The sequence below is a fragment of the Drosophila busckii genome, chromosome X (assembly GCF_011750605.1).
Source record: "Drosophila busckii strain San Diego stock center, stock number 13000-0081.31 chromosome X, ASM1175060v1, whole genome shotgun sequence".
Classification (NCBI taxonomy): Eukaryota; Metazoa; Arthropoda; class Insecta; order Diptera; family Drosophilidae; genus Drosophila; species Drosophila busckii.
The window spans coordinates 19932492-19948532 of NC_046608.1; the positions used below are offsets into that span (position 1 = coordinate 19932492).

General features: G+C 35.6%; 5 protein-coding genes across 5 annotated transcripts in view; 2 read left to right on the forward strand and 3 right to left on the reverse strand.

Annotated features, from left to right (window-relative positions):
• LOC108605748 overlaps window positions 1–3095 on the reverse strand; it is a 48446-nt gene extending 45351 nt beyond the window's left edge. The window contains exon 1 of the mRNA XM_017995547.1: window positions 2708–3095. Within this exon, the coding sequence (XP_017851036.1) occupies window positions 2708–2825 (118 nt within the window). The 5' untranslated portion in view covers window positions 2826–3095. The remainder of the gene's footprint in view (window positions 1–2707) is intronic.
• Window positions 3096–3401: 306 nt separating this feature from the next.
• LOC108607008 (zinc finger protein 492) lies at window positions 3402–4765 on the forward strand. The gene has a single exon (XM_017997588.1). It carries the CDS (start codon window positions 3438–3440, stop codon window positions 4656–4658), a length of 1221 nt encoding a protein of 406 aa, XP_017853077.1. The 5' UTR covers window positions 3402–3437; the 3' UTR covers window positions 4659–4765.
• A 10-nt stretch (window positions 4766–4775) lies between these two features.
• LOC108607010 (uncharacterized protein C12orf73 homolog) lies at window positions 4776–5033 on the reverse strand. Its single transcript, XM_017997590.2, has one exon. The coding sequence runs from the start codon at window positions 5014–5016 to the stop codon at window positions 4837–4839; it is 180 nt and encodes a 59-aa protein (XP_017853079.1). The 5' UTR covers window positions 5017–5033; the 3' UTR covers window positions 4776–4836.
• LOC108607009 (small integral membrane protein 4) lies at window positions 5008–5408 on the reverse strand. The gene is made up of 2 exons (XM_017997589.2): window positions 5162–5408; window positions 5008–5107 (listed from the first exon to the last, which is right to left on the reverse strand). Exons 1-2 carry the CDS (start codon window positions 5313–5315, stop codon window positions 5019–5021), a joined length of 243 nt encoding a protein of 80 aa, XP_017853078.1. The 5' UTR covers window positions 5316–5408; the 3' UTR covers window positions 5008–5018.
• A 75-nt stretch (window positions 5409–5483) lies between these two features.
• LOC108607007 (AP-3 complex subunit mu-2) lies at window positions 5484–7355 on the forward strand. The gene is made up of 6 exons (XM_017997587.2): window positions 5484–5727; window positions 5790–5877; window positions 5935–6260; window positions 6325–6484; window positions 6540–6992; window positions 7050–7355. The coding sequence occupies exons 1-6, from the start codon at window positions 5693–5695 to the stop codon at window positions 7233–7235; spliced, it is 1248 nt and encodes a 415-aa protein (XP_017853076.1). The 5' UTR covers window positions 5484–5692; the 3' UTR covers window positions 7236–7355.
• The last annotated feature ends 8686 nt before the right edge of the window (window positions 7356–16041 follow it).

Genomic DNA, 16041 nt, shown 5'->3' on the forward strand with positions numbered 1-16041 from the left:
AAAAAAAATAAAGCATGCACACACTATATATTTATTTATTCTATTTTATTATTTATTTTTAAATGCATATATGCATAACGCACAACTTATTTAATAAATAAATAAAGCATACATATTTGCAATTTAATTTATTCTATTTTATTTGAAGAGTTTCTTTTTTATTAATAAGCTCACATGCATTATTGCCATTGAAGCTTTTTATTTAAGTAGCCGCCACTTTGTGCTAAGCTATAAATACTCAATAGCCAATCAAATCAAAACGCTCAACGCTTGATATGGGCTGAGGGCAGCAGCAGGATGGGGGCTTAAAGTAAACGAGCTTTGGGTGAACAGCAGCTGCTGCATTCTATGAAAATCTGTGTGTCATCCTGTGCGTCCTGTCTGAGTAGCTGTCTTAACTGGCTTAGCGCAACTGTCACAAGACCGAAATCAAAAAAAGGGAAGGCAAAAACAACTAAGGGGAAGCAAGGTAAGCAACTAAAATGTGGCTAATGTTGCGTATACGCTATTTTGACTTGGCAGTGCAGCTGTTTGGACACTTCATTTAACTGTCATTAGCAGCAAACAGCGTATAAGAGTGAGACTGAGAGCTAGAAACGGTAACTAACAGTTGCAACTAAGACGATTATATACCGTTATCTATGTGGCCTAGCGACGAAGCTTGCACAACTCTCTAGGGAAATGCTGAGGGCCAAGCTTACCAACAACAAGTTTGAGTTGTCAGGAAAACCTTCAAGTAAATTTTACGCTGAAACTGAAACTGAGCGGGCAACAACAACAAAAAAAGGAAAAAGAACTTTAACAGGTTAGCAAAAGGGACAACGCATTGCTTTGGATTTCTGCTTCGATTTGATTATATGATGCGTGCAAGGTCGCCGGGATGAGGATTGCGCAGCAACAACAACAACAACAACAAAAGGAAAATAATACATAACGCATAATTCACAATAACTTTTATTATTCGTTTTTTCTTCTTGCTGCGTAGCAATGTAATAACTTTTGTTAGCAAGAGCGAGAATGGTAAAAAATTTTATTTCAGCATTCAGAACGACTTGTAGTTGCGCTATAAATAATAAAGCTTATAATATAAATTTTTAATTTTAAGTAAAATGCATATTAAGCTCGAAATTTCATTGAATTTTAAGCGCAACTGACGTATACGTAATATTTCAATATTTTCTTGCAACAGTACAATACGCATTAGTTTAATTTTGCTTGCTTTATAATTTTAAATTCTATAATATTGAAATGCAATTAGTTCAAATGATTTATTCATATTATAAATGCAAAATATAAGCATCAATATTTTTAAACTAACGTATTTTTTTTTATTCTTAGAGCATCCCACGTTGCGTTCATATAAATCCACACTATATAATACCATAAAGTGCGCTACTTAGTGCATATTTACATATGTATATAGAAAAAAACTACGCTGCAGTCTAGTACGAGGGCTACGTAAACAAATTATTGAATCATAATCCGATATGACAACACCAAACGTAACGGAACGAAACGAAACGTTCGTCAGCTTTGCTTAGTCCCCAATTCCTCAGTCCTCCATCTGTTGTCTGCCCCTTTTTTTTATTTATGTGTGCATGTGTGTGTGCCTGTGTGTGTGTGGCATAACATATTTAATGCAGCGTTTTTTCTTGCTCGCTTTGTACATTTCTTTATTGTATTTCGATTTAGCCTGGCAGACTAAAAGTTAACGCAGCTACACTAAAATTTGTCTCAAGCTGTTTTAGCCACCCCCCGCGCCCCGCCAACAAAAAAATAATTTTCTGTCATAAATTGCGCGCGGCATTTGTTTATGCCAGCGCAAGTGTAAATAAATAATGATTTTTTTTATAATCAAGTGCTAAAAAACAAAAAATGATTTTTGCTTAAAATTTCAAGGGCAGTCATTAATCTGAATTTCTTTTAGTTTGCAATTTGTTTATGAGTAGAAGCTGTGCAGCTAGTAGCAAGGTGAACTATAAAGTTCATAATAAACATTTGAAAATTTTATTTGTTAAGCAACAATAAAGGCATAACAGTTACGTAGCGTATGCATTGCATAGAACTATTCATAAGTTTACGTTTCAGTGCACAAATATGAATATTTGTTAAGTAAGGCGCACAAAGTTTTCGAAAAGTTTCCACTAAGAAAATCCAACGGTGCACAAAAGCCACAGAGAGCTTCAAAATGACCCGTTGGTCAATCAAAAGTCAGCTTAGGGCTTACGCTCACTCTCCCTCTCCCTCTCTCAATCTCACACTTTCCTCCTCTTCATATTCTCTGCTCTCGCGCGCTGCTCAAAATGAACTGCATGCCTTAACAGTAAATTAACTGTACGAAAAGTTTCCTCACACAGCAAAGTTTATCTTTGGCATTTTTCGCATTGTCTTTTGCTCTTTTGTTTGGTCTACCTATTGTGCGTGTTCTGAAAGGCTTTGCACTATTTATTTATATTCCCTTTTCTTTGCATGTTTAAAATGTAAAATATGTGCGCATGCATATGCATGTAAATTTGATTAAAAGTGCAGATTGCCGGCGCCACCGCCAGTGTCGCATTTTAATTTAGTTAAGTAAGAATTTTGACAATTAAGTCGATCGAAATGGAGTATGGGCTCAGTATGGGACACAATACATCATATGTGGGACCAGGGGACTTTTGGTATGTAATAATAATAAGTAAAGAATGTGTTTTTTTGTTCGACTCACCTTTGGTAAATAGACAAAGTTGTATGAGGCAGTCCAGCCAACGGAGTTGCGTGCCGGCGGCGCCGTGGGATTTGTTGTTTTTATATTTTCTGTGCCTACTGATGTTGCTTGATGCCATCGTTGTAATTGTTTACATGTTGTTGTTTACACACAGTTGCACACTTGCATAAAATGCATTCACACTTGCACAGCAAAAAAAGTATGTAAAAAAAAGTTTAAATAAATGTTGCTTCTTTTATTGTTCCTCACTGACACTGGTTGCTTGCAATTTATTTAATGTTTGCCTGCAATTAAGCAACAAAAACACAACACACTGAAAACGCGCGCCAAACTTACGAGAGCTACCAACTTTGCATCCGACGGCCGCGCGGTACTTTTTAAAATGACGTGTGCTTTGGCTGGTGTGTGGATTCTGATAAGAGTCTGATTTGATGTTACAATGTTAGGCAGTGTGAGCGGCGGCAGCAGCTGTTGTGCTCGATAACGCGCTGTTAACTTGCGCTTACAGCTGTTGCTCTCAGCAGTGGGCTATTAACAGCTGTTACGCTCAATAGCGTGCTGTAAATTGGCACGTTAACAGCTGTTGTGCTCAATTGGCGCGCACAGAGCAAATGTGAACCAGCATCATCTGTAAATGTTTTAACAGCTGTTATATGCTATGTTAAGCTTTAAGCAAATTTTGTGTTGACAAAATTGAACATCTGTTTACGTTTTAAAAACAAAGTGCACAATGTGCACATGGAACGACAACAGTTGTTTAACCTGTCTGCAGCCGGTGGAGCAACAGCATGCGCTGCCAACAGAACTGGAGAAACTTTTACTTACACACTGCGGATGGCAAGAGGAGGAGTTGAATTCATTTCAAAGGCAGCTTTGCGCCGCTTGTGTAGAGCAGCTGCAGCAATTTGGGCATTTCCAAAAACAAGCCAACGACAGTCGCAAGGAGTTGCTGGCGCGATTGCAGCAGAAAACGGAATTTGAATTTGCAGAGACGGAGCCGGAGGAATTGCAGCATTTAAAGCTGGAGCAGCAGACTAAGACGCCGTCGCCCGATCCTTTTGATGAGCCTGTGCCGCTGCAGGAGCCAGTGGCCAGACGACGCTACAAGTGCTCGGAATGCAATCACAGCTTTGCCAGCAGCTTGACGCTGGCGGGGCACAAACGCAAAATGCACGAGGGCAGCAAGCGCGCCTTTCAATGCGATCGCTGCGACAAGGCCTATAGCTATATAGGCGGTCTGTATACGCACATCAAGGAGGTACATGAGCCGCTGGTGCGTGCCTATAGCTGCGATGAACCGGGCTGTGGACGCCAGTACACCAGCTGCAAGGCCATGCAGCAGCACAAACGTCTCAAGCATGAAGCGCGCGTGCCGCTCAAGAAATATATTTGTGAGCAGTGCGGCGATAGCTTTAACCAAACCTCGAATCTCAAGTATCATCGACGCAGCAAGCATCCCACGCCGGAAGAACTGGAGGCTAGAACAACAACGCCGCCAAGTGCACGTCACTGCTGTGAGCTTTGCCAGAAACAGTTCCATTCCATTTACACATTAAAGTATCACAAACTGCAGCAGCATGCGGCCCCCAATGATGCCACAACGCAGCTGCAACACGAGTGTCCCGAGTGTGGCAGGCGTCTGGCCAAGCGATTTATGCTGGTGCAACATATGCTGAAGCATAGCCTGGACAAGTTACCCTGCGAGCACTGTGGACGCCGCTTCACACGCAAATTCGAGCTGGAGGCTCACATTCAAGCAGTGCATCTCAAGCTTAAGCCATATGCCTGTAAATATTGCCTGGAGCGCTTTGCCTCGCGCAAGACGCGACTGCATCACGAGTATATACACACCGGGGAGAAGCCTTATGTGTGTGATGTCTGTAATCAGGCGTTCCGTCAGCCCACATGCCTTAAGAATCATAGCAAGCTCCACGATAAACTGCTCTGCTAATGAAACAGAGTGAGAGAGAGAGCAACAGCTGATCGTACTGTTTGCTTGTGGATTCTGTGGATCGTAGGAATGCGCGCTCGCCCACTTCTGTTAAAATTAAGTTTTTTTTTAGTTGCAATTAAACTTCATTATTAAGTTAACAAAAAAAAAGAAACGTATTTTGAATTTATAACCAAAACTAACTCTTGGCCTTTGTCTGCGTAACATCATGTAAATGATGCTGCTCCTTTTCTATATAAACTGGCAAATCCTGCAGCGGCTTATAGTACATATGCACAGCCTGTGAGCCGGCCATCATGGCCAGCAAGGCGCTGCCCATGAATTTAAGGTACTGTCCCCAAGATACACCGGCGGGCATTATTAAGCCTCTTTTTGCTGCTCCTCGTGCTGCTGATGATATTGCTGCTCCTCCACGTAGTTCTTAGCCTGACGACGCTTAAATGTGCGATCTGCAAAACAAACTTGTAATATTTCGCTCACTGCTATCCTATGCCATTACGTACAAAAATTTGTTTCCCCCACAGTCCAGTTGATCATGGAGAACTCCAAGGCGGCGCCAAGCACAAAGAAAATTGGCAGAAATCTGTAAACGCCAAAACGTCGCTTGCCGGGCCAACTGTCGAGCAAACGTCTTACGTAGCTGCTGTGCAAACTCATTGATTGTTTAGCGTCTTTATTTTATTTATGCATTGAAAATTTTGTTTTAATTTCAATTATTTGTTTGTGCTTATGTAAAAAGTGAACACATTTCGAACAGCTGTGCTGCGCAAAAGCTGGCAACGCTGCTCACAGGCGCTGTTAAGCTTAACATACGCCGACTGTTATGGAAAAAAAAATACAAAAGCCGTAAACAAGTACGCGGTGCTAACTAAGCAAAAAATTAAATTTAGTAAAAACTAAGATTTTACACGCTTTTTGAGTTTGCGTAGCGTTTGTTAAGTTGGCAACGCAGCAATTAACATTATATGTTAAGTTTTACTGTTGCCCACTTTGTTAAACACGTAAACAGTTTTTTTTTGTTGTAAGCTGGAAATATGATACACAGCTTGTTCATAGTAAACAGCAGCGGGTAAGTGGGCCAGCCACACTAAATAAAACAATAAACAATAAATTATTGTGCTTAACTTACAGTGAAGTCTTTCTGGAGAAGCACTGGCGTTCCGTTGTCTCACGTTCCGTTTGCGAATACTTTCTCGATGCGCAACGAGCGGCACCATATGTAAGCTTAGCCCAGCAGCACTGGAAGACAAATTTCAAACATTTATGCTTTTTATAGGATGTGCCGCCTGTGATAGCAACGCCGCATTATTACCTGATAACGGTGCAGCGCGATAGCGTCTCCTTGGTGGCGGCCTGCAAGCAGGAGGTGCCACCGCTGTTTGTCATAGAGTTCCTGCATCGCGTAGTGGATACATTTCAGGATTACTTTGGGGATTGCACCGAGACTGTGATAAAGGATAACTATGTGGTTGTCTATGAGCTGCTCGACGAGATGCTTGACAATGGCTTTCCCCTGGCCACCGAGAGCAACATACTCAAGGAGCTCATCAAGCCACCAAATATACTACGCACCATTGCCAACACGGTGACGGGCAAGAGCAAGTTTGTTTATGCAACACACAACAAGTGTAAAGCAAACAATTATTTATTTATATTTTATTGTCAGTGTTAGCACCACGCTGCCCTCGGGTCAGCTCTCGGCTATTCCTTGGCGTCGCAGCGGCGTGCGCTATACCAACAATGAAGCCTACTTTGATGTTATAGAGGAAGTCGATGCGATTATAGACAAATCTGGCTCGACGGTGTTTGCTGAAATACAAGGACACGTAAGTGGACATGAAATTCGCGTATCGACTTTAACTACATTTTTTATGCCTGCAGATTGACTGCTGCATTAAGCTCTCGGGCATGCCGGATCTGACGTTGTCGTTTATGAATCCACGCCTCTTTGACGATGTATCGTTTCATCCTTGTGTGCGTTTCAAGCGCTGGGAAGCGGAGCGTCTGCTTTCCTTTATACCGCCCGATGGCAACTTTAGACTGATGTCGTATCACATTAGCTCACAGTCTGTCGTAGCCATACCCATTTACATAAGGCACAATTTCTCCATAAAAACGGGTGAGCAGGGACGTTTGGATTTGACTATTGGACCACGCAATACGCTGGGACGCACTGTGGACAAAGTTAAGCTGGAGCTAACTATGCCCAAGTGTGTGCTGAACTGTCTGCTGGTGCCCAATCAGGGCAAATATACATTCGATTCGGTTAGCAAAACGCTCAGCTGGGATGTTGGACGCATTGATGTCTCCAAGCTGCCCAACATACGCGGCTCTGTAAGCGCATGCACTTAATTTCAATCTAGCTCTTGCTTACTTTTTCTTCTTCTACAGGTTTCCATTGCGCCTGGCAGCACCAATATCGATGCCAATCCTGCTATCAATGTACAATTCCAAATCTCACAGCTGGCCGTATCGGGTCTCAAGGTTAATCGCCTGGATATGTATGGCGAGAAATATAAACCATTCAAGGGCGTCAAATATCTAACCAAAGCTGGCAAATTCCAGGTGCGCATGTAGCTACGCGCCCCCCTCCTCTCTACAAAAAGATCATAAGCTTTAATTAAGTTAAACTGCTTACTATATATATATACACTATATGCTTATATGTTAAAACAATATGAAATTTCAAAAGTCTAAATGTTCTCAACTGTTTAATTGTATTCATTTGCTCATTCTTAAATTAAATATTGTACTTTGTTTTTTTTTTTGTGCTGCTCGTCGTCTTCAAATTTTGCGTGTTTCTTTTCAATATTGGTTATAAATAATATATAGAATACGAATCAGCATTACAGGAGAATCAAACAAAAATACCTTAAGTAATTTTTTTGGAATACACTCAGCTTGAGCAAAAGGCATAGAAATTTAATTCTAACTTAGCTGAAGCTGCAATTATCAAACATTTATGAGCTACAGACTAATAAAAAAATATTGTATAAAGAAAATGTAAATAGGAAAAATTCTTTTAAAAAAAAAACATAAAGCTGCATTTACTAGTTTGGAATTAGAGCAGCTCAATTGAGTTTTGATCAAGTTCTGATGCATTCTTGTGGGTTTTTATATATTTTTTTATATAAAGTGTTCGTTGCCAACATTTTATCTAATTTTAGCAACAATATTTAATTTTATTACCATATAATTTAATGAGTTTTAGCAGCTTGATTGCTGGCTTTGACTTCTGAGTCACTCAGCCTGCTGCTGATATAGTTTGGTATTTTCTTTCGTTTTGGCGACGTCTTTGCCAATTCAATAAAAGGCAATACCACAAAAGAAAACAAAGAGAGCGAAAAAACTGGCTGCAGAATCTTGTTTGCCACTTGACTGGAAAACAAGTTGCAAGCGCGTCGCTGGCGAGAGCTCTAGCCTCACTTGGCAACACACACAGAGTCGCGTCGAGTCTCGAGTGTCGCTTGGCTAGTTGCGGCCTGGTCTGTGGCTCTGGCTTTGGCCCGGGCGCGACATGGCCTGACCAAACGAAATGCTTTAAAAGCAAAACCAATAAATTTTAAATGGCAATGCAAAACTTGATTTTTTTTTTCAAGCTACAATACATATATAATTTGTGTGTGTGTGTGTGTGTGTAGCTTGCATTTTTGTCTGTCTGGCAACCGGTTCTTGTTCAAGTTGAGCGTCTGAAAGTTGGTCGCTTGGTTTTAGCTTTGGGCTTATACTACTTGGCAAAGGCGTGCAACAGTAGCCAGCAGCGCAAGCGCCACCAAAAGCTGAGGACTAGACTATATATATATAATATATAATATATAGTAGGCGCAGCTTGAGCTTTGAGCCTGCAATAAGTTCAAAATAGCGAGCGTGGGAAACGTTTTGTTACAGTTCAACTGGCACTAATCTGTGTGCGAGGCTAGGGGGTCAGTTGGCTGTGCGGGGGAGCGGCACACAGCATGCCAAGCTAAGCTGCTGCTGTGCCGCGGCGTTCTGTGCCTGCCTCATTAGCAGCGCTATAGGGGTGCTCGCCAAGTTCGTTGCATAAGTCTTTCGTTTTTGATCTCATTTTGTCGCAATTTATTTTCGCGCATTGTTCTAGCGACGTTTCGTAGTCACAGCACTTAACTCCAACTCTGTTTACTAAACAGGTTTGCAATTTGCTAAGTACACAACGCATCGAAAGTTTGTTTTTTTTTTTTTTGCATATTTAATGTATTTTTGCAAGCAACAAATCACAGGCAACAAAAAGCTACTTAAACAAACAATATAAAACAATAAAAGGTTAAGTTGTCAACTGCAAATAAATTAGCTAGCAACTTTTGTTGTTGCAAATATACAAATATTTATAATAGCATGTGAAATGCATTAAACTTTTAAACTTTGTTAATAATTCAACGAGCTCACAATTCAATTTCGCAGCTTTAGCTAAAAATGTAAAATAAAAAATTTGAATAATTGATTTCAAATATAACATTTGAACATTTTGTTTGAATATTTAAATTTTGCACTTGCTTTATTTATTTCAATATATACTAAATAAAAAATGTAAATGTAAAAAGCTAAAATACAAATCTTTTAATAAATTGAAATTATGATTTCAAGCATAACATTTGAATATTAAAATTTTGAGCATGCTTTATTTATTTCTTTTCAATTTAAAAATTTTAAGGATCATAAAAATGTTTTAATAAATTGAATTAAATATTTCAAATAAATATAACATTTGCATATTTTGAATTTGATTATTCTGAGCTTGCTTTATTTATTTTTTTTTTAATTTAAAAATTTAAAAAAAATATATAAATTTAAGCTTAAATTGATTGAAGTTATAGTTTGATTATTCAAATTGCATGCTTGCTTTTTTTCAAATATTGCAAATCGATATAATTTAAAGTGAATATAAAATTCATACAAGCAATAATGAATAAATTAAGTGCTATATATACGGACAATAATTATTTATTATTATTACAATTTACAACAAAACTAAAACTTCAAATTGCGTAAACAAATTCAGTTGAAAATGTAGCGTAAGCCAAGTTTGCAGCAATTGTTAGCAGCAGTTGCATTGTTAGCTACGTTTAGCGACTGCCTGCCACATGCTACGTGGCCCAAGTATGGAGCAACTAACTGTAACGTCGTCACCCAAGCACACGCCCCATTACAAATTTCTTTGCTCAATGCATTGACGCGCTCCAGTTTCCTAATATGCCACTAAACAAATTGAACTAAAGAGTAAACTGTAAGTTCGCTAAGTGCAAATGCAACAGGTTGACTGCCACGCCCTAAATAATAATAATAATGCACAATTATTTGTGCACAAATAAAAGTGTTAAACGTGCTGTTAAACGCTATTAAATTTCTTTCATTTTCTATCTAATCTAGCTCAAATATCAAATACTACAATCAGCAACATGCATTTCTCATTAGCAGCAAAAGTTTCACATTCAAAAAACATTATTTTTTATTTATTTTTCACAGTTTTGTTTTTTTGTATGCACAATGAATCGTGCAATTGCATTTGAGTTCACTTATAATTAATGCAAGTTGCGCGCTAAGCAAATGTTTAAACTAAATACACTCTCTCTATCTCTCTCACTCTATTTGCATTTCAAGGCGAGCTACAAAGTGTTTTGAAAATAATTTACAAACTTAATAGTTTTAGTTTTTTTATGTAAATGTACAACATTTTAAAAAAACATCAATTGAAACCCGCAGACAGCTAAACTAAATTATTAAAAATTTAAATGCAATTATTTCAATATTTGTATACATATATATATATTTTTATAGCTCAGCTGCATATTTCATTTTTTAAATTCATAAGTTTTGCTTTGAAAATAATTTTTAAAATTTAAAAGTTCAAGATAAGCTCAAGAAATTCAAAAAATATTTCAATATTGAATATTTTAAAAAAATAAATGCATAAATTTTCTGTTACACAATTTAAATTAATAGTATTTTAGTGTAACTAACAGTCGTAGTTTTCATAAATAATTTAAATAATTATATCAGCTAATCAAGCAATTTTTTTCTTCTGTAAAGCGAAACCAACCCAAATTTTCGAATGCAATGTTTGCAATCTGAAACCACTGGCCGAAAAAAATATAAAAAAAAATCCAAAGTCTAATAAGCGTCTGGACAGCTAATTAGAAACGCTGATTGTGCCACAAAAGTGCACACAAGCAAACAAATACACACACACACATACAACATTTTGTAGCACATGTGGCTCTCTTACGCTAAATTACAACAACAATAGCAGTTGAGTTGCACTCTTGTTGTTGTTGTTGAGTCCACTCATTAAAAACGATTGAAACTTCCGCAGCGCAAAGCATAAAACCGAAATAAAATAAATAAAATTTGGAGACAGCGGCACTTACAACTAAAGCTTAAGATTATAGTAGCTAAAGATTAGCTTAAGTTTATGTTGAGGATAGAAAATTAAACGTGTTGGTGATTGGTGAAAAGTTCTTTAAAGGTTTTGAATTGTAAACCTCAAAAGAAGCTTTCAACCGCTATGTCGAATCCTCTATTGTATTCAATCAGGTGCGCAGCCGTGGCTACGACTGTTTCATATATGATTCAGAATACGCAGATAGACATCAGAGCTATGCACGAACGATTATCGATGATTAGACTATATTTCATCTAACCACGGCCTCATCGATGCATATTACAATAAGGAGGAGAGCATATAATATACCTCGCTCATTAGGGTCTCGCGATCTGTTTGAATCATATCACAAGGCTAGTTTCAACAATTAACACATCACGAATACTATCACAACACACAGTAAATCTGTTAAATTGTTCTTATAGACTAATCATCTAGGAATTTACAACTAATTCGATCATCAGCAAGCAAGCGGTTGCATCAACATATATCACCAAACGAAATCAAGCAAATGCTGATCAGCAGACAGTACAATACAACGTAAAATCTAATAACTGTATAATTATCAACTGAAGTTAATTTAATCTATTAATATCTACATTCTTACTGGCAAGCACAAAGTTTCAAACGTTATGAGTATCATTAACCTTGTTAAGCTAACAGCTCTCGCAAACGAAATATAAGCTTCCAATATAACTATGAATATGCTAAAGCCTACAAAAAATAGAAGTCATCTATTCAACATAATTGTTTTGATTATGTCTGCTAACAGCAGTTGTTCTACATAAGAAGGTCAAAAAGTGCTAGCATATACCCCCCAACCCTACCAAACAAACACTCGGAGGCGGCGTCAGTGGCGCTCGGGCTAGTGGACAATAATACATACTTAATTTTTTACACATAATGCAAAACCAGGACAATGGAACACACGTGAAGGATCTTGCATAAAATCAAATCACTTGTTGAATCCATTCATATAATAAACGTCTCACCCGACCAAGTCTAAGGACACAGTGGTCGTGGGCAGGTGGTACTGCTTAGGCGCGCCGGCTGGTGCATGATAATGGCGAGACATATGCTAATACAATGGATGTTTAAAATCAGTATGCATAAATAAATTTGTACTCCGGAGTCTCGATGCGCGGACATTATAATGATGCAATGTCAATAGATAAAGCAACAATATTTTCAGCTTTAGTCAGCGAAAAAAGAATGACAAAAAAAGAAAATGAACTGACTAAAGTGAGAAACGTGACATAATGTGTTTAATATTAATTATAAACAATTATGTGCGTCAATTGTTGTTAAATAAATGTTAATTAAAAGCATAACTATATTAATTAAAAGTTGGAAATGTATCAACTTTGAGCTGGGCAACTTAAATAAAAATTTCTAACTAGCTGGAAATTTGCAAATCTCGAGGCGATTGTAACTAAGTTTGGCTTTGCCCAATTTAAAGCTTAGTTATGTGTATTATTTTTAGCCACAATTTTAGCTACAGTTATGCACAATTTATAAATAAGATCTACTCCCCCACAGCACAAGCACAAACAAAATTGATAACAATCAAACAAATAACGAAAGCGGAAAGCTGGGAACGTGGATCAGCTGCAAATCACATGCGACACGTTGTTGTTGCCTCAATTTCGAACAATTTGTACACAAAAACAAAAACTAAAAAAGAAATGCGAATAAACAAAGAAAAAAACACACAGAACCGAACCGAACTGAACAGCATGAGAGAGAAAACAATCCAGCGAACAATAACAAAAGACAAAGAACGTTTTGATAGTTGACTCTTTTAAATAAATAAATAAATTGTGTTTAAATTTAAGCACAGACACAATGCAACAGTCTGTGTGCATGTGTGTGTGTGTGTGTTACGCAAACTGCGGCCGCCGCCAGAGGTCGCTTTTTTTATGCAACAAACAATTTTGGGCGCATTTGTTGGAATTGTATTAAAATTACAATTTATTGTCGCCGTCAGTTGAGGGGTGGGGGGTGGGGAGGCGTAGCGGCTTTTGTTTGTTACCGCTTTGACCTTTAGTGAATGTCATTAGCTTCAAGGTTAACATAAGTTCTAACTCGTATCAACTGCTAATGCGTACATTTTATTTTAATTATCTGATAACTGCGCACAGTTTTTTTTTATAATTTGTTAATGCTTGTGGCTTTACTTTTTGACTTGTATAAGTATAAATAGCTTAATTGTTAAATTATTAATTTAAAATTAATAATAACTAGTATAACAACATTGAAAGCTACAAATAAAACATAATAAATTAGCATGAAAATTGAATTAGCATTAGTAATGAAATTAGAATAAATTAGCATTGAAATAAATTGTGCGCTAAGCTAATATAATAAAAAAAAATGTCAACAATAATATTGTAAAATAGGCTACGATTAAAAAAAGTTATAATATAATTAAATAATGAGAAAATGTTATTGACGCTATAGCTAAATAAAATATAATTGAAGTATTAGAATAAAAAAAATCTCAGCAATGTCAACAATAATTTTGTAAAATAGGCAATGAAAAAATTATAATATAATTTAAAAAAATTCTATTGACAATTGATAAATAAAAAAATAACGCTATAGCTAAATAAAATATAATTGAACTATTAGAAAATATTATAAGAATATATGTAGCAAATTTCTTTAGCTTTGCTTATGAATTAAATTTTAATTGCAATTAAAATTGTTGCCATTTTTCTGTCTCACTTGTAAGAAAGTCAATGAAATAATTGTATTAATAACGGCTAGCGCATTAATTGCAAATTAATTGCATTTTAATAAACAATAAAAAGCGCCCAAAGCGTTCTCACATTCCAATTGCATATGCTACTCAAGCTTGTTGACCCCAAGGCATAAAAAATAATAACAAACACACACACAAACACACACATTTGCAGTTCCGTAAGTCGCTTTTGCTTCTTGTGGCGTAATATTTATTTTATTTATTTATTGAGGGCACGCCTGCAACAATTGCAAGCGGCCTTTTATTCAATTTGTTATGCTAATTTGCTTGAAGAGCTTCGCATGCTATAAACTATAACACATACTATATATGGTATATATATCTATTCCAGAGTGCATTGCATTGCAATTATAAGCGACTTTCAATTGCTTGAAGAGCTACCTTTATATGCGAATTGCAGGCGCACATGGCGTATGCGCAACGCGCACAAATTGTAAACAAAATGAAATAAAATAATCTACAATATTTGTAACTACATAAAATATTCGCATTTTTTATAATATTTTATACTTCGATTGAGTCAATCAAGCTTACATAAAATTTTGTTTAGGTAATTTTTTTTTAATTTTAAAATAAATATAAGCTTTATACTTTGTCCGATACAATATCTAATAAAAACATTTAACATTTGTTAATATATTTGTTGTATATTTTAAAATGCTTCAGAAAATGTTCAAATCAAATAAAAAATCAAATAAAAATCATACAATTTTTATAGTTTGCAACTTTAAATAAATATATATAAATTATATTTCTTAAACAGCTTTACAAAATCTTATAATATTTAATAAAATCAAATAACAAAGCTTTAGAAAATGTTATATTTGTTTATTTATTTTCTTTATGTTTAGTCTGTTAATAAAATCAAACAAAATTATACGAATTTTTTTTCCTTTTAAGTAATCTCCAAATTTTATAATATTTAATAAAATCAAACAACAAATCTACGAAATATTTTTTCATTTTTTAAACAGCTTTAAAAAATGTCATATAATTTTTTTTCTATTTTCTTTATACTTTAGCCTATTAATAAAATCAAATAAAAATCATACAAAATTTTCTCTTTTTATAATTTTTAAACAGTTCTGCAAAATTTTATAATATTTAATAAAAACAAATGTACGAAATATTTTTCTTCATTTCTAGCTCTAGCATCATTTTTCGTACTGTCTTATTTTCAATCAATTTTAGTTTTATCAGCTGCTTGTTAAATTTATAATTATATAAACAACACAGCTCAGCTGTTATTTGTCATCTATAAAGCAGACTTTACTCTTCGATGCATATCGAGGAGACTTTGAGTTGTTCGTGCTATAGACGCAGAAATCTGAGCCATAATTGCAATAGCATATTTCTATAATAAATCAGCTGAACTTGCAAATTTAAACAAAACGTCGCATGGCACGAGCGCCAATTGTTGCAACTTCTCTTATGTGTGGCGCAGTTGTAAATTGAGAAAAGCTGTTTTTTATATATATAGTATTGCGCTTGAAAACAGTTTTAAAAACTAATTTGGCAGTGTATAACGGAAAGATGGAACTACACTCATATTTCAACTCATGCCGAAGTCAACTCAGTTCATTGGCATCTACAAAATCAAAGAAAAAAAAACGAAAAATAAAAAAACTAAGAAGAAATAAACCCAGAAACCCGCACAAAGTGACAACTAAAAAATTTCAGCTCGCATATTTATAATGCATGTTTACATATGTGTGTGTGTGTGTGTGTTAATGTTTATATATACAACTTTTTTTATACGCCTGCCTTAAGACACAAACAAACTGTTGCTTGCTTCTTCTTCTTGTTGTTGTCTTCCCAAAGATTTATTGCGCGTATTTGTTCGAAAGTGTTGAGCAGTTATATATCAGTTGATTTAAAGACAGGTCTTTCAATTATACAGTTAGGCTAAGCTAGCGCAGATAGTCGCTTTATTTATTAGGCGCATATTATAAACAAAAGTTAGTAAGGCAAAGAGTTTAACGCTTAACGTTTATTACAAATAATTTGCTGCAAAGTTGATTAACCTTTAATTTAATTTTCTTAAGTATTTATGCTAATTATGTTTATGCAATTTAAGTGACTAATTTTATTTTAAATTTATTAATTTATTTTTGAATTATTTAACATTTATTATATACAATACTTTAAATATAAAGTAAAGTAAATAAAATTTAAAGAATATAATAATAATTTTAAAAATTCTAAAAAATAAATTTAAAAAA

What these genes read in the sequence shown, in the direction of transcription:
- LOC108607008 (XM_017997588.1), top strand. Translation starts at nt 3,438, where the DNA reads ATGTGCACATGGAACGACAACAGTTGTTTAACCTGTCTGCAGCCGGTG.
- LOC108607010 (XM_017997590.2), bottom strand. Translation starts at nt 5,016, where the DNA reads ATGCCCGCCGGTGTATCTTGGGGACAGTACCTTAAATTCATGGGCAGC.
- LOC108607009 (XM_017997589.2), bottom strand. Translation starts at nt 5,315, where the DNA reads ATGAGTTTGCACAGCAGCTACGTAAGACGTTTGCTCGACAGTTGGCCC. An exon ending in TGTGGGGGAAACAAATTTTT is followed by an intron (nt 5,108 to 5,161) that starts GTACGTAATGGC and finishes TTTGTTTTGCAG; the next exon opens with ATCGCACATTTAAGCGTCGT.
- LOC108607007 (XM_017997587.2), top strand. Translation starts at nt 5,693, where the DNA reads ATGATACACAGCTTGTTCATAGTAAACAGCAGCGG. An exon ending in TTCATAGTAAACAGCAGCGG is followed by an intron (nt 5,728 to 5,789) that starts GTAAGTGGGCCA and finishes CTTAACTTACAG; the next exon opens with TGAAGTCTTTCTGGAGAAGC. An exon ending in TGCCCAACATACGCGGCTCT is followed by an intron (nt 6,993 to 7,049) that starts GTAAGCGCATGC and finishes CTTCTTCTACAG; the next exon opens with GTTTCCATTGCGCCTGGCAG.